The sequence below is a fragment of the Phocoena sinus genome, chromosome 6 (assembly GCF_008692025.1).
Source record: "Phocoena sinus isolate mPhoSin1 chromosome 6, mPhoSin1.pri, whole genome shotgun sequence".
Lineage (NCBI taxonomy): Eukaryota > Metazoa > Chordata > Mammalia > Artiodactyla > Phocoenidae > Phocoena > Phocoena sinus.
Genome location: NC_045768.1, coordinates 75461077 through 75488697, shown reverse-complemented (window position 1 = coordinate 75488697; position 27621 = coordinate 75461077). Strand labels below are relative to the sequence as shown.

Here is a 27621-nt window from a genome sequence, read left to right as displayed (position 1 = left end):
TAAACAAACTTGAAGCGAGCAAAGTATGGTATTCTATCAAAATACAAATTAACCAAATTAACTTCTCCCAAAAGTGGAAAACTGAAGAGATTAACAAAGAAGACAATTAGAAAGGTGAATAGAGATCTGTTGAAAAGACCAGGTGAATTCAAACTGAATATTATTTGCATGATGTAATGTATTTAATGTGTTTACAGCTAACAAAACATTCAATATAATGCATGCCATCTGTTACATTTTCAAACAGATTACACCTGTGTTATTTAAATTAGTCCAAGCCCAAGAAAAGATGAAAAGATCTTCAGTTTACTTTATGATTTCTCTGCATAGCTAACATCCCAAATTTCATAAATAGTGCCAAAAAAGTGTTCAGGGGATTATAGACCTTCTCACTTGTGAATATAGATCGTAAAATTTAAGTACAACATTAGCATATCGAATCCAGCAGTTGTATCAGTGGGTAATTATGCTACTGACCAAGTAGGATTTACTCTAGGAATTTACAGGAGGACTTCATTAGAAAGTCTATTAGCATAAGTCATTTCATCAAATTAAAAGAGAAAAATTACATGGTCAGCTAAGTAGATGCTAAAAGGCCTTTCTAATATTTCATCAGTCATTTCTAATATAAGCTTGTAGGTAAAAAAGATATAGTAGAAAACTATTCAGATATGATAATGACCATTTGACCAAGCTTAACTACCCACTTGGTGAATTAAAATGACGAATCAGACAGGATCATTCATTTTCAATGTTTCTTGGAGGTTCTAGCAAATGCATTTAGACCAAAAAAACAAAGAACAACCCCCCCCCCACACGCCCGCAACATTGGTGGTAGGGAGTAATTAACTGGTCAAAGGCAGCTAAAAGAGATGGGATGATGGAAGCAGAGATTGGAGTGATGTACTTTGAAGATGGAAAAAGGAGCCACAAGCTAAGGAATGCAGGTGATCTTTCAGAAGCTGGAAAAGACAAGGAAATGGATTCTGCAGAAGAAATGTAGCACTACCTACACCTTGATTCTAGTGTCGTAAGACTAATTTGGGATTTCTGACCTCCAGAACTGTAAGATAATAAATTCACATTGTTTTAAGCCACTAAATTTGTGGTGATTTTTGTTACAGTGGCAATAGAAAACTATGCAAGGTACTTGATTAAAACCTAGACATAAGCCAGAGTTTTAGATTGTTGCCTGTAACCATAGAGATGTTTTGCTCAATTTAAATATTTAAAAAATTTTCAAATAGTTCCAACATTTAAAAATGAAGTGATAACACACCGAAGTTTGGATTTCTGACTTGCTTGAAAATCAGATCAAGCAACCTCTCCTGAGAGGGCAAAAAAAATTTGGAGCTGAGTGTAGGTACTCTCTTTTTGAGTGGCATATATATGTTTCCCTTTGTCACATAGTACTTCATTTGCCTATATGCTTAATGTACAGAATGTCTAGAAAGTGAAACTCTGATTCAAGGGAAAATACAATAAAGGCCAGAGGTTTGCCTTGGAACCAGTTCTGTCAGTTTGTCAGTCTTATCAACTGAGACATACACCTTTACCTTTTTATCCCAATTTTTTTGTTTGTTTTTTTGCGTTAAGCGGACCTCTCACTGCTGTGGCCTCTCCCGTTGCGGAGCAACAGGCTCCGGACGCGCAGGCTCAGCGGCCATGGCTCACGGGCCCAGCCGCTCCGCGGCATGTGGGATCTTCCCAGACCGGGGTACGAACCCGTATCCCCTGCATTGGCAGGCGGACTCTCAACCACTGCGCCACCAGGGAAGCCCTATCCCAATTTTGATAAACAAAAAGAATTTTAAATAGGTCTAGATAAAGCAGTCTATGGTATTAAAGACACATGAAAATTTTGATATTTTCTTTTAACGGCAACCTGTGTGCTTTTATTGTGGTGTTTATGGGAAAGGACATAACATTAATAGCTTCTTAGATTATCTAAGAAGCTGTAAAGCGACAACTTTCAGTATGAGGTATATGTATGCGTATGTGTATGTATATGGTATTTAATATGCCCTATGTAAATTAATTTTCTCGTAAACCATTAAAAGTTTGAAAATACAGAAGTACACACAAATGTTTATGCACAAGGGAAAAAAATCTAAATTTATATTTTCAGTTTTATATGATCTCCTCACATTGTTAGCTTTATATTTTTAAGTTATATTTATCTTCTAAGGTCAGCTTTCAAATACATGTTTTTTCCCCCAAGCTCTCTTGATCTCTATCTACTGCTTTTTAAAATTTTGATTGCTTACTCTTACTTACTTTACACTAGTTCTTTTTTACAACCCCAAGGAAAAAGAAAGTAGTAGTTATAAGAAATTTTTGACAGTGTACTACTTTGAAACTTGAAATTAGTGAGTGTTAACTTATAACAATTTTAATCGGAATGAGATGCAGGAACTATGAAGATAGAACATTCGTAGTTTCTAAATACCTTCATTTTTAAAAAGGTGAGGGATGGGTTTGTCTGTCACTTTACTTCACCTTAGGTAAGTAAATGAGCAACTTTTATTGTACTGAGATAGTCTAAAAATTTTAGCATTTACAATTTTGCAGTGTTTTAAAACTTAGATATTGTGACAAGATTTGCACATGTTACAGATTACAAGTTGCTTAACAAGAACAACAATTTTAAGTAAATAAGGTAATATGCCTGGAATCAGAGTGCTGTCTTCATTTGGAAAAGAAGCTTTATTATAGCTAAAGTAACACTAAAAATGAGAACAGGTATTAGCTTGGCCTATAATGTGAGATGATTACACCCTAAAGAATATGTTTGTAATGAAATTTAAGTCTTGAATAGTGCAATAAAATAATCAGGATTGAGTTTTTATATAAAAAGAATAAAAATACAAACACTTTAGGGAAATCTTAACAATGTTTTAGAATTGATTTAATAAATACCTTTATGAATTTTAAATTAATATGCTTTTAGTGAATGATATTGAGGGAGATGTCAGTGGAAATGAAGTTGTATTTCTCTATGGATAATAAGCAGTGATGAGATAATATCCTAGTTCTAGAAGGCAAAGAAATTTAAAAATCGAGATTCTCAAACTAAGGTATACTGCAAAGTAGGTTCTATAGGAGTGTTCTGGAACTATTGATCCTAGTCACTGCTTCTTAGCAGAGGATGGGCACGTTCTAAATTAGTTATTATCAAATTCTAGTTTTGGGTGATTAACTTTCTGAAAAAGTAAGATACTCCTGAACAGGCCTTACAGCTTTTAGGTAATACATATAATTTGGACAACAACCCTTATAGTGACATGTGGTAGAACTGTGATGCCATTTGTTAGTTGAATAAAAAGCGTTAGTTTTGTTTTTAGTAAGGGAGAAGCATTCATGTCCTTTTTGATGAGTTATAGCTGTCTTGTGGGTTCAGCTCAGCTGGCATTAGAGTATTGAGTTGGATTTTGTTCCAATTCAGGCAACGCACTCCCTGGATTATGTATGTATAAGTAACTTTCAAAGGGGCAATAGTACTAAGCCAAATGCTGAATTCTCAGTAAGTGTCAATAAAACTAAACTTGTTGGGAATGAAAGAGTCCTTCATAAACTGCTATTATTAAGCTTCAAAGGAATAAAGCATTTGAATAAAATTTACAGTGTTCCGGAGCATTGAATTAATGGGCAGCATAAATCTACAGTACATAATTAAGTAAACATTTTTATCAGTAGATACAAAAATAGGCCTCAGGTAGACCCTAGACCTGGGCTTATTAGGAATAATACCTTCACAAATTGACCTGTGATTGATCTAACTCACATAACCCACTCTGGAATGTATGAGGTGGTTTTGTAACAGTTATTTGTTTGTTTTAACTCTATTATGAAAAATTTCAGTGTACGATGAACGCTTGAATACCTATCACCCACTATGTTTCCTCCCATATTATTTTAAACCCCCTGCTTTCAACTTGATAACTTTGAAGCAGATATTGACCCAGTTCTTTTTAAATATTTAGCAGATAGGCACCTCTAGAATCTTTAGAACATTCCTTGAAATGGGAGGGCCTGAGCTTCTCAGAGGTCTTAGATAGGCTCTTCATTTGAATTGCAACTGTGTTTTCCATTGGGGAATTTTGAGGGTCTTGGGAAGGATTTTCTGGTTTTGTAACTGTCTACACACACAAAAAATCTTTCTTTGTGTTACAGAAAGCTGATTTTTAAACTGTGTCTGTTGTTGTTTTCCCATCAGTCGTTTTAATGCCTCAGCTTGCTGCTCAAGCACTGGATTAGATGTAAGCAGGTAGTTTTCCTTTTTTCTGCTCTTCGCTTATGACTTTTTTAAAAAAGTAAGATTTTCTTAATCACTTATCTGATTCTTTGTATTAACTGTCTTTTCCATTTCACTTGAAAAATAAATTCACTGATGTTAAGTGCACTAAACTGGTTGTTAATGATTATTCTTTAATACGCTGGTGCACTTCTCCCACCATTTGAAGTTTTTGCTTACCAAGAGTCACTTGTATTTGTTTCCAGTGCAGTTACTGTAGTTTTACAATATAGTTATATGAAAAAACAGGTGAAATATCAGTATAAAAAGATTATTTGATCACGCTGAATGCTTTGGAAAAACTCAAACTGCAGTTGTTCTTAGTTGTGGGATAACAAAAGTAAAAGTTTGGGCAGCACTGTATAAATAAAGAGGGTTATTTTCTGCACTCAGATTTTTGTGCTTTAAATAAGCCAAAAGTAGAGATGTAGTCAATGGCTTATATGAGTAGGATGAGACTGAACTCTTTTCCATGGATTCATATCAAAGATAAGGCTTCATATCCAAAGGCTGATGAATGAAGATACATTTCTGTTTTATGTTAACCTAAAAAGCTTAAATTATATATGTAACATTTTTTCTTTTTCTTTTTTAACATCTTTATTGGAGTATAATTGCTTTACAATGGTGTGTTACTCTCTGCTTTATAACAAACTGAATCAGTTATACATATACATATATCCCCATACCTCTTCTCTTTTGCGGCTCCCTCCCTCCCACCCTCCCTATCCCACCCTTCTAGGTGGTCACAAAGCACCGAGCTTTTCTCCCTGTGCTATGCGGCTGCTTCCCACTAGCTATCTGTTTTACATTTGGCAGTGTATATATGTCCATGCCACTCTCTCACTCTGTCACAGCTTACCTTTCCCCCTCCCCATATCCTCAAGTCCATTCTGTAATAGGTCTCTGTCTTTATTCCCACCTTGCCCCTAGGTTCTTCATGACCATTTTTTTTCCCCCTAAGATTCCATATATACGTGTTAGGATATGGTATTTTTTTTCTCCTTCTGACTTACTTCACTCTGTATGACAGACTCTAGGTCCATCCACCTCATTACAAATAACTCAATTTCGTTTCTCTTTATGGCTGAGTAATACTCCAGTGTATATATGTGCCACATCTTCTTTATCCATTCATCTGTTGATGACACTTAGGTTGCTTCCATGTCCTTGGCTATTGTAAATAGAGCTGCAATGAACATTTTGGTACATGACTCTCTTTGAATTATTGTTTTCTCAGGGTATATGCCCAGTAGTGGGATTGCTGGGTCGTATAGAAGTTCTATTTTTAGTTTTTTAAGGAACCTCCATACTGTTCTCAATAGTGGCTGTATCAATTTACATTCCCACCAACAGTGCAAGAGGGTTCTCTTTTCTCCACACCCTCTCCAGCACTTATTGTTTCTAGATTTTTTGACGATGGCCATCCTGACTGGTGTGAGATGATATCTCATTGTAGTTTTGATTTGCATTTCTCTAATGATTAATGATGTTGAGCATTCTTTCATGTGTTTGTTGGCAATCTGTATATCTTCTTTGGAGAAATGTGTATTTAGGTCTTCTGCCCATTTTTGGATTGGGTTTTTGTTTTTCTGATATTGAGCTGCAAGAGCTGCTTGTAAATTTTGGAGATTAATCCTTTGTCAGTTGCTTCATTTGCAAATATTTTCTCCCATTCTGAGGGTTCTCTTTTTGTCTTGTTTATGGTTTCCTTTGCTGTGCAAAAGCTTTGAAGTTTCATTAGGTGCCATTTGTTTATTTTTGTTTTTATTTCCATTTCTCTAGGAGGTGGGTCAAAAAGGATCTTGCTGTGATTTATGTCATAGAGTGTTCTGCCTATGTTTTTCTCTAGGACTTTGATAGTGTCTGGCCTTACATTTAGGTCTTTAATCCATTTTGAGTTTATTTTTGTGTATGGTGTTAGGGAGTGTTCTAATTTCATACTTATACATGTAGCTGTCCAGTTTTCCCAGCATCACTTACTGAAGAGGCTTTCTTTTCTCCACTGTATATTCTTGCCTCCTTTATCAAACATAAGGTGACCATATGTGCATGGGTTGATCTCTGGGCTTTCTATCCTATTTCTGTTTTTGTGCCAGTACCATACTGTCTTGATTACTGTAGCCTTGTAGTATAGTGTGAGTCAGGGAACCTGTCCTCCAGCTCCGTTTTTCATTCTCAAGATTGCTTTGGCTATTCGGGGTCTTTTGTGTTTCCATACAAATTGTGAAATTTTTTATTCTAGTTCTGTGAAAAACGCCAGTAGTTGGATAGGGATTGCATTGAATCTGTAGATTGCTTTGGGTAGTAGAGTCATTTTCACAATGTTGATTCTTCCAATCCAAGAACATGGTATGTCTCTCCATCTATTTGTATCATCTTTAATTTCTTTCATCAGTGTCTTATAATTTTCTGCATACACGTTCTTTTGTCTCCTTAGGTAGGTTTATTCCTAGAATTTTTATTCTTTTTTGTGCAGTGGTAAATGGGAATGTTTTCTTAATTTCACTTTCAGATTTTCATCATTAGTGTATAGCTTGTGTTTATTTATGTATTTTCATTTTGGATGATCTGTCCATTGGTGAAAGTGAGGTGTTAAAGTCGCCTACTATGATTGTGTTTCTGTCGATTTCCCCTTTTATGGCTGTTAGTATTTGCCTTATGTATTGAGGTGCTCCTATGTTGGGTGCATAATGTTTACAATTGTTATATCTTCTTCTTGGATTGATCCCTTGATCATTATGTACTGTCATTCTTTGTCTCTTCTATAGTCTATTATTTAAAGTCGATTTTGTCGATGTGAGAATTGCTATTCCAGCTTTCTTTTGATTTCCATTTGCATGGAATATCTTTTTCCATCCCCTCACTTTCAGTCTGTATGTGTCCCTAGGTCTGAAGTGGGTCTCTTGTAGAGAGGCATATATACTGGTCTTATTTTTATATCCATTCAGCCAGTCTGTGTCTTTTTGGTTGGAGCATTTAATCCATTTACACTCAAGGTAATTATCGGATATGTTTGTTCCTATTACCATTTTCTAATTGTTTTGGTTTGTTATTGTAGATCTTTTCCTTCTCTTGTGTTTCCTGCCTAGAGAAGTTCCTTTAGCATTTGTTGTCAAACTGGTTTGGTGTTGCTGAATTCTCTTAGCTTTTGCTTGTACTCTAAAGGTTTTAATTCCTCCATCAAATCTGAATGAGATCCTTGCTGGGTAGAGTAATCTTGGTGTAGGTTTTTCCATTTCATTACTTTAAATATTTCCTGCCACTCCCTTCTGGCTTGCCAGAGTTTCTGCTGAAGATCAACTGTTAAACCTTATGAGGAATCCCTGTATGTTATTTGTTGTTTTTCCTTGCTGCTTTTAATATGTTTTCTTTGTATTAATTTGTGATAGTTTGATTAATATGTGTCTTGGCGTGTTTCTCCTTGGATTTTTCCTGTATGGGGACCCCTCTGTGCTTCCTGGGACTTGATTAAACTATTTCCTTTCCCATATTAGGAAGTTTTCAACTATAATCTCTTCAAATATTTTCTCAGTCCTTTCTTTTTGTCTTCTCTATGGGACCCCGTATGTTCACATGTTGGTGCGTTTAATATTGTCCCAGAAGTCTCTGAGACTGTCCTTAATTCTTTTCATTCTTTTTTCTTTATTCTGCTCTGCAGTAGTTATTTCACTATTTTATCTTCCAGGTCACTTATCCGTTCTTCTGCCTCAGTTATTCTGCTATTGATCATTTCTAGATAATTTTTAATTCATTTATTGTGTTATTCATCAGGTTTTGTTTGCTCTTTAGTTCTTCTAGGTCCTTGTTAAACGTTCTGTATTTTCTCTTTTCTATTTCCAAGATTTTTGATCTATCTTTACTATCATTCTGAATTCTTTTTCAGGTAGACTGCCTGTTTCCTCTCATTTGTTATGTCTGGTGGGTTTTTATCTAGCTCCTTCATCTGCTGTGTGTTTTCTTGTCTTCATTTGCTTAAGTTACTGTGTTTGGGTCTCCTTTTTTGCAGGCTGCAGGTTTGTAGTTCCCATTGTTTTTGGTGTCTGTCCCAAGTGGCTAAGGTTGGTTCAGTGGGTTGTGTAGGCTTTCTGGTGGAAGGGGACTAGCGCCTGTGTCCTGGTTGATGAAGCTGGATCTTGTCTTTCCTGGTGGGCAGGTCCACGTCCTAGTGGTGTGTTTGGGGTGTCTGTGACCTTATGATTTTAGGCAACCCCTCTGCTAATGGATGGGGTTGTGTTCCTGTCTTGCTTGTTTGTTTCGCATAGGGTGTCCAGCACTGTAGCCTGCTGGTCGTTGAGTGAAGCTGAGTCTTGGCGTAGAGATGGAGATCTCTGGGAGATTTTCGCCATTTGATATTACATGTGGCTGGGAGGTCTCTTGTGGACAAGTGTCCTGAACTTGGGTCTCCCCACCTCAGAGGCACAGCCCTGACGCCTGGCTGGAGCACCAAGGCCTTTCATCCTCACAGCTCAGAATAAAAGGGAGAAAAAATAGAAAGAAAAGATAGAATTTAAAAATAAAGTAAAATAAAGTAATTAAAATAAAAAATAATTATTAAAAAATTTTTTACAAAGTTACAAAAGGCAAACACACACAAAAAAAGACAGAACCCTAGGACAAATGGTAAAAGCAAAGCTATACAGACAAAATCACACACAGAAGCACACACACTCACAAAAGGAGAAAAAGGGAAAAAAAAAAAATATATATATCTTTGCTCCCAAAGTCCACCTCCTCAATTTGGGATGATTTGTTGTCTATTCAGGTATTCCACAGATTCAGGGTACATCAGTTGATTGTGGAGATTTAATCCTCTGCTCCTGAGGTTGCTGGGAGAAATTTCCCTTTCCCTTCTTTGTTTTCACAGTTCCCGGGGCTCAGCTTTGAATTGGCCCCGCCTCTGCATGTAGGTCGCCTGAGGGCATCTGTTCTTCGCTCACACAGGACGGGGTTAAAGGAGCAGCTGATTTGGCAGCTCTGGCTCACTCAGGCCTGGGGGAGGGAGGGGTACGGATGCAAGGCGAGCCTGCAGCAGCAGAGGCCGTCGTGACATTGCACCCAGCCTGAGGCACACCGTGTGTTCTCCCGGGGGAAGTTGTCTCTGGATCCCAGGACCATGGCAGTGGGCGGGCTGCACAGGCTCCCAGGAGGGGAGGTCTGGAGAGTAACCTCTGCTTGCACACTCACTTCTTGGTGGCGGCAGCAGCAGTCTTAGAGTCCCATGCCCGTCTCTGGGGTCCGCGCTGATAGCTGCGGCCTCGCGCCCGTCTCTGGAGCTCCTTTAAGGGGTGCTCTTAATCCCCTCTCCTTGTGCACCAGGAAACAAAGAGGCCAGAAAAAGTCTCTTGCCTCTTCAGAAGCTCCAGACTTTTCCCGGACTCCCTCCCCGCTAGCTGTGGCGCATTGGCCCCCTTCAGGCTGTGTTCACGCCTCCAACCCCAGTCCTCTCCCTGCTCTCCAAGCGCGAGCCTCAGCTCCCAGCCTCGCCCGCCCCGGCGGGAGAGCAGACAAGCCTCTCAGGATGGTGAGTGCCGATCGGCACTGATCCTCTGTACGGGAATCTCCCCGCCTTTGCCCCCGCACCCCTGTTGCTGCGCTCTTCCTCCGTGGCTCGGAAGCTTCCCCCCTCCGCCACCCGCAGTCTCCACCCATGAAGGGCCTTTTCTAGTGTGTGGAAACCTTTCCTCCTTCACAGCTCCCTCCTGCTGGTGCAGGTCCTGTCCCTATTCTTTTGTCTCTGTTTTTTCTTTGCCCTACCCAGGTACGTGGGGAGTTTCTTGCCTTTTGGGAGGTCTGAGGTCTTCTGCCAGTGTGCAGTAGGTGTTCTGTAGAAGTTGTTCCACATGTAGATGTATTTACCTTGTATTGTGGGGGAGGAGGGTGATCTCTGCGTCTTAGTCTTCCGCCATCTTGAAGCTCCTCCTATATGTGACTTTTAAAAGTGTTTCCCTGTGTTAATAAAATATTTTTTTTTCAGTTAAGTGATACCATCTTGTCTGAGTTAGACAAAAGGACTTCACTGTATTAGGTTGTTCTTGTGTTTATTTTTTATTACGAAAATTGTCAAGTGTATAGAAAAGTAGAGAGAACAGTATAATGAAACCCCCAAATAACTATTGCCTAGGCCTAACAATTATTACAGTTTTCCATATTTATTTTATCTATTTTCTTGAAGTACTGTAAGTTGATTCTACATATTTATGTTTGAATTTTCAGTAAATGAGGACATTTTCCCACATAGCCATGTATCTTGTGTGTGTTATTTAACAGCTTATTATTTGAATGGTAAATGTGTGAGCATAGTATAAAGTTTTTTAAAGTATATAGTGAAAATAAGTCTCACTCTTTTTTTCTGTTCCCCATTCTGAATCCCTTCTTGTAGGCAACCACAGTAAACCAGTTTCTTGTGTATCCTCCCAGAGAAATTGTATACATTTACAAATGTATAAGTGTATGTATAGTTTTTCTTGTCACGCAGATGGTAGCATACTGTGCAAACTGTTCCATACCCTTTTTTGTTTAATTTTTTCCATTTAATAGTATGACTTTTTTGGATTTTGTTCTACCTAGTGCATATAAGGCTTCATACACACACACACACACACACACACCTGTATACTATTCCATTGTTGAATATAGCAAAAGTCTATCTATAGACATTTAAGTGTTTACTGTCTTCTGTTACTGTATATGATGAGTATCTCTGTATATAAGTAATCTTGTTCTTCTGGACATTTAAGTGTTTACTGTCTTCTGTTACTGCATATGATATGAGTATCTCTGTATGTAAGTCATCTTGTTCTTCTGTGATTATATAAAGCCCTATAAGTTAATTGTTGGATCAGATGTTTGCGCATTTGAAATTTTAATAGATACTGCCTAATGACTTTCAGAGTTTTAAACCAATTTATACCCCTCCCCCAAAATGTGGAATACATGTTTTCATATACTTTAGCTAATATAATGTTATCTAACAGTTTGATCTTTGTTCATCTGATAGGTAAAAAAGGATATCTCATTGGAATTTTAATTTATATTCTCTGAGTGAAATTGACTGTTTTTCCATATATTACAAAGCTATTTGAATTTCCTTTTTCTGTGAGCTTTGTCATTTTTGTTTACCTTGTGTGTGTATGTAGGTAGAGGGCTGTGGTCTTTTTTTTTTAATTAATTTATTTTATTATATTTGTTTGGGGCGCATTGGGTCTTTGTTGGGGTGCACGAGCTTTCTCTAGTTGTGGTGAGTAGAGGCTACTCTTCATGCGGTGCACAGGCTTCTCTTTGCTGTGGCTTCTCTTGTTGCAGAGCATGGGCTCTAGGCGCACAGGTTTCAGTAGTTGTAGCATGCAGGCTCAGTAGTTGCGGTATGCGGGCTCAGTGGTTGTGGCTTGCGGGCTCTAGAGGGCAGGCTCAGTAGTTGTGGCTCACAGGCTCTAGAGCACAGGCTCAGTAGTTGTGGCACATGGGCTTAGCTGCTCCACTGCATGTGGGATCTTCCTGGACCAGGGATTGAATCCATGTCCCCTGCATTGGCCGGAGGATTCTTAACCACTGCGCCACCAGGGAAGTCCCCTCTGGTCTTTTTAATCCGTTGTTTGTGATGTGGGTTGCAATTTTTTTTCTTTTTTGCTTGTTGCTTTTTTTTTTTTTACTTTATGGCTTTTATTGTTCTTTTGCACATGCATAAATATTTCATGTTTATGTAGTCTGATTTTATCAATTTTTTATGGTTTCTGGGTTTTATATTTACAAAAGTCCTTCTCTATTCTGAAATTATAAAAAGTATTTTTCATACTTTCTCTTAGTACTTTATGGTTTTTTTAAATGTTTAAATCTTTGATTCATTTGGAATTTGTTTTGGTTACCAGTTGTATTTGCTCATGTCTGTCTTTTCATTGAAATTTTCCACTGTAAAATAATATTCTGTCTTGATGATTTAATAGCATATCTTAGTTTTTCCAATAGAAAGAAGTATTTTCCTATTAGGTCTTGGGGTCAAATTTTGAATGAAAACTGACCTGATACTTTGAGACATAGATGATGGCTACGTATAATTTTTAATATTACTGCTTGGAGAACTATTTCTTTAAGTAGGAGAAAGTCTGCATAATGTAAAGAATGAAGGTTCTAGAGTTAAACTGCCTGCACTTTTAGCAGCAGAATTCCACAGCTTATCTATCTCTCTGACCTTTGGCAAGTTAGTTAACCTCTCTGGGCCTCAATTTCCTTGTTTGGAGAATAGGGGTAATATCAGTACCTACTCATAGGATTGTGATGATGATTAAATGGGAGAAGATTGTAAAGTGCTTAGAATAGTAGTTGTTGAAATGTATTGAAAAAATGTTGCTGTATTTGCTCTAGAATTTTTACTATGAATCACCGAATTTTTACTTTGAGTCACACAATCACTGTCTTAAAATTCCACTTTACATTGATGAGTATTGGGGATTCCCTTCCCTAAATTCCTTTATGAAAGCCTAAACAAAGCAAAAGAATTCATTGTGATTTTTAAAATTATTATTCTTTATACTGTTACTGCTTTTTAAAAATTTATTGCTTACAAGTGTCTAACTTTTTCATTTATTACAAACATAGTTTAAATTCAGAGAAAACTATTGTATACATATTTTAAAGCATAAAGGATTTTTTTCACAAATGAGATCAATTTGTTAAATTGCCATTACTTCTGTATGCTAAATTCTTTTAGACATAGTATATGTATTATAAAGGGCTTGACTGTGTGCTTTTGGCACTTATGTTCTTGTGTCCTTCTAAATTAGCTGTAATACTTAGGCAGACTATTCTATATAATAACTTTATCAGAAATAACAGAATACGTTTTTCAGAAACCTTCACAGAAAGTTACTACTAATCATCGACAGTATTGCGACTTAATGCTTAGATAGGATGCCACATTCAAAGTAGTAGGATATCTACACATCCTACTTGTGCACCTTTAAATAAAGCACTTATAAAGTGATCTCATACAATTTTAAAACTGGAAAAGGCTTGAAGCAGGAATATAGGGATAGAACAAAGAGGAGAACCTCTGTGATTCCTTTTAGTCACTTTTATATAGATTAGAGCCCCCATTTAGAGAATTGACTTATTTACAAAAACTTGGAGTTGTGGGGGGCAATTTATAGAATGAACTCTTAGAGAATCATGGATCAGAGAAACTGGAGTATGGTAACTGATTTTTGGAATTATGTTATTTGGGGAAAGGAAATGGAAACAAGGGTTAAATTTTGCTATCTTGAGGAATGAGCTTGCTGAGGAAACACTAGAGATGTGAATTTATTTGCTGTTTGGAAAGGCCCTTTGAGAAAGATTGTTTTGCTCCATTCCATAGTGTTTGAGGGTTACATCTGAGCACTAGGTGATTTCATTTTTCTGAACTTGTTCTAAGGCTTTGTGGTACCCCAACTCAAAAAATATTAACAGTGTAATTTAGATACAAAAATATTAAAAGTGTAATTTAGATAAAAGTGTAATTTAGTTTTGGTTTTTTTTTTTATTATATAGTTATGCAGATTGGACAAAGTTTATCTACCATCACAGCCACAATATAGACCCGTTCCATCATAACCCAGAATTTCCCCCATGGCTCTTTGTAGTCCACTCCCTCTCCTGTGTCCAACCCTTGACAACCTGATTTATGTCCTCACACTTTTTCTTTTTCCAGAATGTTCATACAGATAAATACAGTATATAGGCTTCTTTCACTTAGCATAATGCATTTGAGATTCACTTATGTTGCTGTGTATATAAGTAGTTCCTTCCTTTTCCTTGCTGAGTAGTTGATACTCCATTGCGTGGGTGAACAACAGTTTGCTTATCCATTCTCCAGTTCAGGTAATATAGTAGGCAGAAAAATGACTCTCTAATCTCCAGAACTTAAGAATGTGTTACTTTATATATTGAGAAAAGGGACTTTGCAGATTTGGTTAAGGTTAAGGACTTTGAGATGGGGAGATTATCCTGGATTATCCAGGTTATCCCAGTCTCATCACACTGAGTTATTAAAAGTGGAAGAGGAAGACAGAAGAAGGGTAGGTCAGAGAGATGTGACATGAGAAGACCTTGACTGGAAGCTGGGTAAGCAGCAAGGGCAACAGGGATTTTGGCCCTACCATCTCAGGGAACAAATTTATGCCAACAATCCAAATGAGCAGGAAATGAATTCTCCCCTAGAGTCTCCAGAAAAGAGTGCAGCCTGTGGACACTTTGATTTTAGTCCAGTGAGACCCCTCCTAGACTTCTGACCTACAGAACTGTGATACACATTTATGTTGTTGTTTTAAACTATTGACCATATATGTGTTAGATCTGTTTCTGTACTCTATTCTGTTTTATTAATCCAGATGTTTATCCTTTCTCTGATACCATTACTATCTTGGTTACTGTAGCTTTTTACTCTTGAAATGTGATAGTGTCCCATCCTGTAAACTTGTTTATTCTTTTTCACAATTGTTTTGGCTACTCTAGTTTCTTTGCCTGTCTCTTATTTTTAATAGTAGAAAGCTCATAACATGATAAGCTGGCATCATTCAGCCTCTAGTTTTACTCCCAGGATAGTGGAGAGAACCAAGGGTATATCTGTCGTTAGGCCAGTTTGCCTGATTCTTTGTTAGCTGACTTTTTTCCAAAGTGGAGGAATCCTTCTGGTTTGGTTCTCTCTTTATCCTTCTGTTGAGGTCTCTTCCCAGTATTTTTCTTTTAGACAAGAAATTGATTTTTTTTTTTTTCTGTTTAGCAATATATTTAAACCTTAGTAATTCACATGTGTGGTTGTTCTTGATTAAGTCCTACAGATCTCCCCAGTGTAGTACTCTGATTTTAAAAAACAAATTCATTGGAGTTATAAGAAAGTATCACTCATAGAACCGTATTTGGAGTAAAGAAACTAAGTTGGACTGATATTGGTTTGAGAACTTAAATCCCAAGGATAGATATAGGGCTCTTTTATAATTCAAGGCCAAGATTGTAAATTAAGGTGCTTTAAGGAGCATTGCAGATGGGAGAAGAGAATTGGGGAAATAAAAACTGTCTTTTTTTTTTTTCGTAATGGAAAAGACTACAAAAAAACATTGCAAGATTCTTAACCCAAGCCGATTTTTAGTGTGTTTCCTTCCCTCCCCCCTTTTTCTCTTCACCTTCTTCTCTCCAGTTGTTATAAAATTCTTATATGGTTTTAAAGCGTTTGATAGAAATATTTAAATGTAATTTAACTATAAATTGGAATTCTTTTAGTGTTTCCTAACTCTGACACTTAGTATGTTTTATTATGTTGGAGGAGACATAATTTTCTTACACTTTAAGACATTTCCTTTTTTGTTTCCATCTTGCCTTTTATGCTCTTTAGTGAAAATCTTTAAATTGCATTACGGAACTCTGAATGTGTATGATAATTTTAGTTGCAAATCTATGTCTTGGAAAAATTAAAATTCCAAACTATTTTCTGGAACATTTTTTCAGCTTCAGATGATACTGATGTAAAAGCATCTAGCTTTTCACTTTTCAGCCACAAGGTGGTGTACTACCTCTACTGTCTGAAGTTCTTTTTGGTGATTTTCTTCAACAGCCTGATCAAATCCAACGTAAGAGAAAACAGAACATTATAAACATTCACTTTGGGCAATAAAAAAATTTGTTTATGACAGCAGATAGTCTTTATAGAGGGGTCCAGTTTTATTTGAAGGGGATTCAAGGAGCTTTCACAGAGAAAATCAAATAATGCATAAAATTATGCATTTCACTACATTATTATTAATTTAAAATTTTTATTTGGAAATAATTTCAGAATTATTAAAATGTTGCAGGAATAAGAATAGTACAAGAAACATACATATATCCTTTACCTGGATTTACCTATTATTAACATTTAGTCCCATTTGCACACCTTCTCTTTATATACTTGTATATTTTCTTCTGAAACATTTGAGGCTAAGTTATATACATCATGACACTTTACCTCTAAATACTACATTGTATTTTTCCTAAAATAGTGATATTCTTTTTCATATAACCGCAATACATTGTTAACTTCAGTAAATTCAGCTTTAGTAAATTTAACATTGATACTTTTATGCAATCTGCCATCAGTATTTTAGTTTGTCACTTGATTCAGTAATATCCTTTATAATGTTTTCCCCTCCAGTTGAGCAGTCTCAAGTCAGTTATAACATTTAATTGTCATGACTCTTTAGCTTCCTTTAACCTGGAATATTTCCACAGCCTTTCTTTGTCTTTTATAACATTGACTTGAACTCCCCTCCCTCTTTTTAATAGAACATTACTCATTTCCGCTTGCGGTTTGTCTCATGATTCCTCATGATATAGATTATACATTCTCAGCTATAATGTTGCGTGAGTGATGTTGTGTCTTTATTAGGTATTGCATATGCCCATGGTCCTTTTAATGGTGATGTTACATTATGTTTTTGTTCAAGTCATTTTTTGAAAAAGTTAGGTGTATGTGTTTAGAAGAGAAATAAGTGCCGTTCAGGTATTAGAGCAAACAAACATTTTCTCTAAAGGAATATACTTAGAAATAGATTAATGTTCCCAGTAGGTAAAGTCTAATTTGACGTAAGGCTTGAGGTGACATATTTTAACTTTATTCTTTGCAGAGCTTTTTTTTTTTTTTCTTTTCTTTTGGCTTCATTGGGTCGTCATTGCTGTGCTTGGGCTTTCTTTAGTGGTGGCGAGCAGGGGCTACTCTTCGTTGCAGTGGCTTCTCTTGCCATGGGCTCTAGGCATGCAGGCTTCAGTAGTTGTGGCTCGTGGACTCTAGAGCGCAGGCTCAGTAGTTGTGGTGCACTGGCTTAGTTGCTCCGTGGGCATGTGGGGATCTTCCTGGACCAGTGATTGAACCCTTGTCCCCTGCATTGATAGGCAGATTCTTAACCACTGTGCCACCAGGGAAGTCCCCTTTGCAAAGCTTTTAATGTGGTATATTGGCATTTAATCTGCCCCTAGATTGCCAGGGTGTGTTGCTGATATCCTCCTTGGGATCTGCTAGTCATTCTGGTGAAAGAATAAAATCTGAGTAGGCGACATTAGACAGAAAGAAGGATAAAAATGGAGGCTGTCTCAATTATAAATCTCTTAAGATGTCATAGTACCAAGTTAAATATTTTCATAGTTTCTATTTGAGTTTTGTACTGTATTAGTAAAGTTTTAATACAGAACAAACTTATAAGTGCCAAATGTGTTGACTGGAAAGACAATTGTAAACTTCTCAAAGAAATAATCACAAGTCTTTATCCTTTAGTTATTTGAGGGATTTGTTATTAAGTGGATATAAAACAGTTTTGTGAATACGCAAAAATTTCCTAGATATTTCTTAGTATGTTAGTCTTAGGGTGTGTATAAAATTCTCAGAAGGTAATAGATATGTATTTTAAAGAAAATAGTTTATTTGAATATTTACAATAATTAATGTCTTGACTTTTGCTGTAAAGTATTTGTAACATCAATATTATAATGGTATAATGCTCTCTAAGAAAGAGTATTAGTTTAGTTTATAGCTCTTTTGCAGAAATAGTGAATCAAGAACTTTTTTATGGCATGATCTTATACATAATCCATTTACTTTGATTACATATGTATATTACAAATAAGATATGTATTTTCCACATCTGTAGACACCAAAGCATTTGAGGTATGAAATTAGATGAATATAAAATAATTTGAGGCTTCCCTGGTGGCGCAGTGGTTGAGAGTCCGCCTGCCGATGCAGGGGACACGGGTTCGTGCCCCAGTTCGGGAGGATCCCACATGCTGCGGAGCGGCTGGGCCCGTGAGCCATGGCCGCTGAGCCTGTGCGTCCGGAACCTGTGCTCCGCGACGGGAGAGGCCACAACAGTGAGAGGCCCGCGTACAGCAAAAACAAACAAACAAAAATAATTTGAATGCCAGAGTGTCCATTAAATTTAACAGTTGAACTTGAAAAATTACTAGATTCTTCTGTGAGTTATGACTTCTCCCATCAGCTACCCTGCAGAGTATTGGAAGGGAGAGAAAATTAACCTCGGTATTCATTCAGGTTTGTTCCTTGATTTTACAAAGCACACTACTTAAATTGGTGGTAGTTTATAGCCGCTGCTTCTGACACTTGTATACATGTTTCTGAGTTTCCAGAATGTACCGAATGGTACCCTGGGGGCTGAGAAGAATTCACTGTCTTCTCAAGTGTATAACTTAATTCTAGGAACCTCAGCAGTAATATTATTTCATTGAATAATGTTTAAAAAGATTGTTTTTATTTATTTTCATTTCCTCAGACAAGACAATCTGTATAGATTCTACCTCATCCCTAAGAGAGAACAAGCAACCTGAAGGTTTGGAATTAAAACAAGGTATGGATCACGTACTTAACTTTTTCTGTAACATTTTACCTGAAAATTATAAGCATTTTACAATAATAAATTTTCACAGTCTTCCAGTTTGCCCCCATTTTATAGATAGGGAAACAAAATAGTTTATTTAGTTCTAAGATCAAGAGTAAGATATACATCCTTTATTTCATGACTCCTTTAGCCATTGGAGTGGTTCTGTCTTAGTGCTGTATGGTTACAGATGCCAACAGAAAGGTGTCATTTTTGAATAGTTTTAATTCAGTAATCTATTATATATTCTCACCTCCAAGATACTGTAGCTATGTTAACTGGATATCTTTGGGTTGTATATGGGGAAAAAAGTTTTATTAGAGTAGCTTTTTTCTGTCTTTTTTTTTTGCTAGATATTTTTATCCTTGTTTACTTTCTTCCTCATATATTATTTTCTATAAATCAGTAATTTTGACATTACCAGCTAACAGAAGTAAAATGGTAGTTGTTATTTATTCAAGCCAGGTAGATGAATAGGGCTAATCTTTTAGATGTCTTTTTTGTTGTTGTTTTTTCTCATGCCTAGTAGGAAAACTGAATGTAAAAATAATTTTTACTAGTTAGTCAAAGATTACCTCACATTTTTCCATTTTCTGATAAAAATTACTTCAGAGCAGTGAGAATCTGTTGCAGCCAAGACGGTTATGCTGGTATTTTGTAGGCAACTAGTCTTTGATGGCTTAGAATAGTTTCTCTAAAACTTGAATCATAAGAACTTATTTGGTAGGAGAGAAACAGGTCATCAGTTTACTAGGCAGAATTTCTTTTTTTAAGCCTTGGCCTGTACTACTAATGCTTAATTAAGAAAGGGAGGGACTTCCCTGGTGGCACAGTAGTTAAGAATCCACCTGCCAGTGCAGGGGACACGGGTTCGATCCCTGGTCCCGGAAGATCCCACATGCTGCCGAGCCACTAAGCCGGTGCACTGCAACTACTGAGCCTGCTCTCTAGAGCCCACAGGCCACAACTACTGAGCCCACAGGCCACAACTACTGAAGCCCACTGTGCCTAGAGCCCGTGCTCTGCAAACAAGAGAAGCCACCATAATGAGAAGCCTGCACACGGCAAAGAAGAGTAGCCCATGCTCGCCGCAACGAGAGAAGCCCGTGTGCAGCAACGAAGACTCAGTGCATCCAAAAATAAATAAATAAAATAAATAAATTTAAAACAAAAAAACAAAATATGTATTTAAAAAAAAAGAAAAAGGGAAAATGTTGATTAATTAATTTTGTGATTCCTTCAGTTTATGTGTAGTGAGAAAAAAATCTAGATTTTCTGTAGTTCTAACTTACGTTCTCTGGTGTTTATAAATATTTCTGATGATTTTGAGAATTCTAGTGCCAGACAAAATTACATCTTTGTGCCCTTATCCGTCTCAGCACCCCCATAGACAGAAAGTCAGATTCATAGTTTTATTTACATTTGTTGTCGTGTAGCAATACATGCCAGCACACATCGTTCCATATAATGTAGTCATGGTCATTTAACTCTTATGCCCCATGTTGTAATTTGACAGCACTGCTATTGTTTCTGCCTTTGTTCTGTTCTTTGCATTTAATGAGCAGAAGGCTTGGAGACTGGGCTATTAAATTATCTGTGGAGAGAAGAAATACCGTATATGTATGTATACGTACAGCTGATTCACTTTGTTTTGCAGCAGAAACTAACACAACATTGTAAAGCAATTATACTCCAATAAAGATGTTAAAAAAAATCCTGAAAAATAAATTTAAAAAAAGAATGCCATATAAGGATAGAAAGGTCTAGAATGGGCAGGTTGATTCCAGTTCCCAGGGAAAAAGAATGGAGACCCTCATTGTGCACATTAGCCAGTGCTGCCCTCTAAGAGAAGGGGTTTTTCTGCTCCTGTGTTCAGGTACCTGGACCTCTCTTCAGAATTCCCTTCCTGGTGCTAACAGCCTGTTTTGCTGTGATATATATATATTTTTATGGTAACTTCAGTAATTGGAAAATTAGCGATGGAGGTGAAGAAGGAGAGAAAAATAACTCAGTAACCAGATATCACAAAGCCTAGTTTTTTATGCTCAGGAGCCTTTATAGACACTCTTGGGTTCTCACCTCAGCATCAGAAACATCAAGAACACACTGTCATCAGTAAGTGACAGCAAGCAGAGGAGAGGAAACAGGAGATCCAAGCACAGCAGTTACCATTTTGCAGGACAGTTCATGTTCATACTGTAACGAAATTTGTAGAAAATGGTTAAATTAAATTTCAGGTCTTTTTAGAAAGCAGGGAAATAAGTGAAGTCTTTAGAAAAATGCCTATGAAATGGTTAAAATTTTAAATTTTGTTGCATAATGGGATAATGTAAGTTATTTAGAAGATTCAATTATATGGAACTTTTTACAGACAAATATTAGTATAGCTGAAATCTGAACCAGATAGTAACTAACTTGCTTGGAGTTAACCAAGAAGGTGAGGTACCCCAGGAAACAAATCCTGACAGGCTCAGTAAAGATTATTGCCTTTATTTATTTTTATTATTATTATTTTTTTGCGGTACTCGTGCCTCTCACTGTTGTGGCCTCTGCCGTTGCGGAGCACAGGCTCCGGATGCGCAGGCTCAGCGGCCATGGCTCACGGGCCCAGCCGCTCCACGGCATGTGGGATCTTCCCGGACCGGGGCACGAACCCGTGTCCCCTGCATTGGCAGGCGGACTCTCAGCCACTGCGCTACCAGGGAAGCCCTTGCCTTCATTTTAAATGAACTAATATTGTCTGTCTTTAATATGCAGAACTTTCAAAATTGATTTAATATTATCTGTAACTTTCTATTTTTGCTCACAGTTATTAGCTCAATAAAAACAGCATAATTCTCCTTGTGAATGCGTTGTCATTTTATTTAATGACTTGACCATTTAAGAAAATTAATTGAAGCTTACTTAGCACTAAAGTAACCCTTTGCTCAGTAGACCAAAATATAAAGCAGCATTGAATTTTCCCTTTGTTCTTTCAGGATAAAATAAATCTTATATGCCCTATTAATGGTATATGATATTGACAAGTTATTTAAATTATATTTTCCGTTTTTTCAGTTTCTAAAATAATACTGAGAACAGTGACTATGAATTAGGTAAATTGAAAATGGCATTTCTTTGTCTAGTACTGGTATTATTTATCTTATCGATAGGAAAATTTATTTATGAAACTGGCTGTGCTGAAGGTATCAGATTGTACACTAACTTTCACCTTCACTGTGCAAAAACATTATTTAAATGTAAATATAATCTACGAGTTGATTGATTGGTCCTGTAGTAAAATAGGATTAGGATTAGTGTCCTAAGTCATTCATTTTTAGCAGGAGGGTAGTTGTATAAGAATGGTTTATATAAATTTTCTAAATTAGTCATTTGTGCTACAGTTAAGAAAAAAATGAAACTGCTGTTTGTCAAAGGTATTTAATGCATAGAAAATACTTTTAAAATATCAAACAAATCTTTGCTAATCTTAATGATTCTCTTCTATATATTTATCTATAAATAAATAAAGTTAAGACATTTAGTAATATTAAAACAATTTAGGGCTTCCCTGGTGGCGCAGTGGTTGAGAGGTCCGCCTGCCGATGCAGGGGACACGGGTTCGTGTCCCAGTCTGGGAAGATCCCACATGCCGCGAAGCGGCTGGGCCCGTGAGCCATGGCCGCTGAGCCTGCGCGTCCGGAGCCTGTGCTCCGCAACGGAAGAGGCCACAACAGTGACAGGCCCGCGTACCGCAAAAAAAAAAAACAAAACAATTTAAATTTTTGCTTTAAAGTTTACAACTGGGGTAAACTTTGTGTAATTTTGCAAATTATTCTCCTTTGTAACTTCAAGAATTAAACTCTTATGTTTACATTCCTTCTTGGAAATTGTTATGAGAAATTTTTTTTTTACTATACATGATTAATTAAATAGCCAAGTTAAAAATTGTGTATTTAGGTTGACGAGAAGAGTTGAGGTTTATAGTAGTCCCTTTAAAATATTTGAAGGGCTGTTAAATAGAAGACTGACTAGGCTTGTTCTGTATTGAGAATTTGAGAATAAAAGCAGGGCCAGTAGATAAGGTTATCATTAAACATGTTTGGATCGATTTATTTATTTCAAATAATCAGATGTATCAGAAAATGCCCTGGGCTGCTTCTGAGATACATTCATCCCTATTGCTGAAGGTGTTTGAACACAGGTTGCACAAATGGCCACTTGGTGTTGCTGTTGTAGAGCAGATTCTCGCAATGTTTAAATATTTGGATGTTTGGCCTCGATCTTGAAGTTCCTTTCTGTCGATTTTCTAAAGAACAGGGCCTAGAGCAGTGTCTGCACTTGTGAAGAGTGCTTCTTAGTAACTGTTTTATTAAATTGTTTAATGGAAGAAGAATGAGATATACAATTTTTTCTATCTCTACATTTTTCTGTTAGAGAAAAAGATGCTTGATTTTTAGTCTTTAAGCTGTATGATGGTTCCTTAGATGCATTCATTTGAATACAGTGTATAAAAATAAGTAATGTAACCACATGGTGTATAAAACGATTAAAATTAATACGACATTGACTACATTTTACTCTGATCTTTTACATTAACTTTCTCATGTGAAAATTATTCCTTCTCTTCTATTAGAGAAGAGATGTGCAGACACACACACAAAATGCACCGACTTTTGCTATGGTTAGACTCAAATCTTGTCACTTTTTTAAAGTAATGTAGTTGCCTCATGCAATTATATTTTGGCCTTCTAATTCAGGAGTTAATGAATGATAGGACTTCCCTGATGGCGCAGTGGTTAAGAATCCTGGGGTAGAGTGCAGGGCACACGGGTTTGATCCCTGGTCTCGGAAGATCCCACATGCCACAGAGCAACTAAGCCCATGTGCCACAACTACTGGAGCCTGCGTGCCACAACTACTGGAGCCTGCGTGCCTAGAGCCAGTGCTTTGCAACAGGAGAAGCCACTGCAATGAGAAGCCTGCATGCTGCAACAAGAGTAGCCCCTGCTCACAGCAACTAGAGAAAGCCTGTGCACTGCAACGAAGACCCAACACAGCCAAAAATAAATAAATAAATAATAAAACAGTTAATGAATTATAGACAGCTTTAAGAATTACCTTGTTGAGAGCTTCAAGAATTTGAAAAGTAGACTTTAATAGGGGAAAATTGTTTTCAGTGGTTAAACCGTGTGATGAAAGTTTAGATAGGTATTTTCTTTGGGCTTCTTTCAGCCTTTCAGATCACTGGTCACCACGGTGTAATTATACACACTCCCTGGGAATGCAAGATAAAAATACTAGAGCTTCTAAAGTAAATAAATACATATAAACTTATATATTTAAACCTCTCCCTTTTAAAATTTTCAGTTACATGTATGTAATTGTAATGGTTCATATTAATTATGTATTAAATTTATAAGTAAATAAATATGTAGTTGGACAGGTACTTAAAAAATGTTTTCACTGATAGGTTTATGTAAATAATGAAGTTGAGAGACCACTCTTTTAGACTATTATAAAGGATTGATGGTGGCCATAATGTATTCATTTATTACTTCAAAAAAATTCAATTTTATATGGGATATTTTCCACCATTTAGCAAAGATTAAACGTAAAATTGTGTGAGACTGTTTGAGTCCTTAAGGTGAGAGAGAAATGGAAAAACTCAATTTTTGTTCTTACTGCTTCTGTTGTTGCTCTGAGGTAGTACTGCACTAGGAGAAGGGAAGGTAGGTACGGAGAGGGACTAGAATAAAAAAGAATGAAGAAATCAGTTTGCAGTTACAAAGGGGGTTGAGTTTTGCTGAAAAGAACTTTACAACCATGAAGGAATAAGTACAAGTTATAAAAAATTGAAAGATAATGAGAAAAATGTCATCAGAGACTTTATTGCACTGTAAAGGAAGAGAGAATGAAGATCATCAGTTAATTAAGTAGCATTTGTAGGCCAAAAGTTTTACGTGAAGAAGTCTGGATTGGTAGATGAGCTCTGTGCTGCCTCTTCCTTTGAAAAACCAAATTGCAGGTAGGAGTGTTAGAGAGCTGAAGGGAAACTGAAAAGAAAGTGTTAGGGAGGCTGTTCTGGAGTTGGAAGCAGAGGAGCATGTGTACTACTGATTTGTTTTCAAAGTTTGAGTCTAATTCCTTTCTTCCTTGCCCTTGATTATTTCCTTGACTGGCTCTAACAAATAAGTATTCACAGAATGCAGCTTTTCAACACGAGTTAACTTCTTTAAAAGATTTAAAAAAACTTGTTCTGGGGAAATGTTATCCAGTTCAGCAATTGGTGAAGTAAGAAGAGATTGTGGTGTAACCATCGGTGTGGCATAAGAATTTACATTTCTTTTCTCATTCCTTTGAGCTTTTTCACAAGTTATTACCAACAATGACACCAACATGATCCTCCCTGCGTTTTAATTTGTCTCTTTCTATGAGTAGTAGTTGAATGAAAGGGCAAAAATTACATTTTATATGGAAATTAGCCCATACTGTTCCTGTACCTTTTGAAGGCCCCTCTGTTGCATTTGAATGTGAGACTTTTCTGGATTTAAAAAAAAAAAGTAAACTGATAAGGTTTTTGGATGTATAATGCTCTGTGTGTTTTTTATCAAGAATGAAATTTTGAATTTGCTTCAATATTGAGAGAAATGTTTATTTCCATGTTTCTTTAAATTGTACTCATTTTAAACATTCTATCTTGTGATGCATTTCATAGGATCCTAGACACACTCTTAGGGGAGCTACTTTGGAGGTTTGCATACTCCAACCTTCCTCAGATGTTTGGATCCTCTGCATTTTTCAGCCACTATGTTCTCATCCAGTTCATTGGGAAAAGTACCTCCTTATATAGAAGTGCTGCTACCAAAAGAAAGGTAGTAAATACTAGGCTTGAAATCAATTTTGTTAACAGTTCCTGAACTTTTTATACACCTCACACCTAGCCTATGATTTAATCAGCCCTTTTGGTTGCCACATCATATAGTTGATACATATTGAGCTTGTAGTTAACAAGCTTTATTTTTATTTTTAAAAACTAATACTTAAAATTTTTTTGAACAGCTTTAAATTAGGTTTACAAAAAATTGAGTGGAAAGTACAGAGCTCCTGTATACCCACTTACCACTGCTTCTCCCAGTTTCCCATATTATCATCTTGCATTAGTGTGGTAAATTTGTTAAAATTGATGAGGCACTATTAATACATTATTACTAACTAAAGTCCATAGTTGCCTGTTTATTTACTTCTGTTATAACACTGCCCAATACTTAATAATTGTTTTCAATTCAATAAGCATTTATGAGTACCTAAATTTAGGTACTTAAAGGATTGTGTCTTAGGGTTTCTTTAAGTCTTCACTGCTTGTCTATAGCGGGTACTCATATTCTTTTGAATGAGTAAGTGGATGGATAGATGACTAAAAGAATTCCTTTTTTCTATTCTGTCCTGTCCAGTATGTACAAGGTTCTTAAAAAGAAGATAGAAATGAAATAGAATATTAGTTATATTTACCTATTAATATTCTACCACCTACCCCAAAGAGTGAGTTGCTTATAAGCTTGTTTTTCTTTCTGGTCTTAACAAAACTGAGCCATGTTTTGGTTTGTTTCCCTTAGCCTTTAGCTTTGTTTATATTGCTTGTATAGATTCATACCAGTCTTTTATATTAAGCATTGATCATGTGCCCTTTATGAAATATGTGGTCATCATAGAGATTCTTCTGTAGCTTATATTTCTTTGGATATTTCCTCATTTGGTTAATTAATGTTTGGTTAGAGTTTTATTTTTTATTTTTTGCGGTACGCGGGCCTCTAACTGTTGTGGCCTCTCCCGTTGTGGAGCACAAGCTCCGAACGCACAGGCTCAGCGGCCATGGCTCACGGCCCAGCCGCTCCACGGCATGTGGGATCTTCCTGGACCGGGGCACGAACCCGTGTCCCCTGCATCGACAGGCGGACTCTCAACCACTGCACCACCAGGGAAGCCCGAGTTTTATTTTTGAGCATCTTTCTACACTCTTCAACTGTCCTTCCTCATGAGATTATCTTTTTTCCAACCATTCTGAAAACATACAGGACACTTTATACTGCATTTTCACCTTCATACCATATACTCTAAGGTGACATAGTTATTTTTTCCAAAGACTTTCACTACTTCCACATATTTTCTTTCATGGAAAGAATGAGGGTGAAACTGACAGTTTTCATTATTTTTCCTACTTCTTTAATGAAAGTGTTTTTAGTTTTAGGGTAGGATTTCTATGTTTTATGAAATGCACTACCAGTTTTTTGGCATACTGATAATGACTGGCTGCTTTCTGCTTGAGTATATAAAAGGTACTTTTACATTATCTAAATTAGAATCCAGTCTTTAGTATCTCTTTGTAAGCTTATATTTATATTTAGACAAACTAAAGCAGTGTCGCAGGAAACGTGGCATATTGTGAGGTAGATGGTGAGTTTAAGAACGCCTTCCTTGGATGGGCAGGTTGTGGAGCACTGAGATGTTACTAGCAGAGAATATTTGAGTGTGGTGCCCTTTTAAATTCATAAGTTCCAGCAAGTCTTTGGGGAGAACAGTTGCCTGATTTTAAACAGCAGTGCTTGTAAATACGCTACTCTGTCTCATTTTTAACCCCATGTTTTATGTTTTGTATGTTTGTATGTTTTCATACTAGAAGCCTGTTTAATCAAATGATAGGAGAAATGATGAATGACATTTAAAAATATGTTCTTCCTGTTTACTTTCAGATTACTAGAGGAAGGGTAGTCAGGAATCTCTCATGTGTTAGCCTGTTATTGTACCCCAGTGTGACCCCAAAATATTTACTTACCTGATCCATTGTAAAGCCTGTTGTGCTTTTTATCCTGGAATGGTGATGTCTTCAGAGGCAGTAATTTTGGGTACTACCCTTTTCTGTATTCTCACGTCTGCGTTTTATTCTGTTAGGCTCAC

The 27621-nt window shown here is 36.6% G+C and overlaps 1 protein-coding gene across 1 annotated transcript in view; it reads left to right on the top strand.

Annotated features, from left to right (window-relative positions):
• Window positions 1-27621, top strand: part of CAAP1 (caspase activity and apoptosis inhibitor 1) — a 51238-nt gene that overhangs the window by 13045 nt on the left and 10572 nt on the right. Inside the window, 1 exon segment of the mRNA XM_032636245.1 lies at window positions 18588-18657. Coding sequence (XP_032492136.1) covers window positions 18588-18657 — 70 coding nt within the window.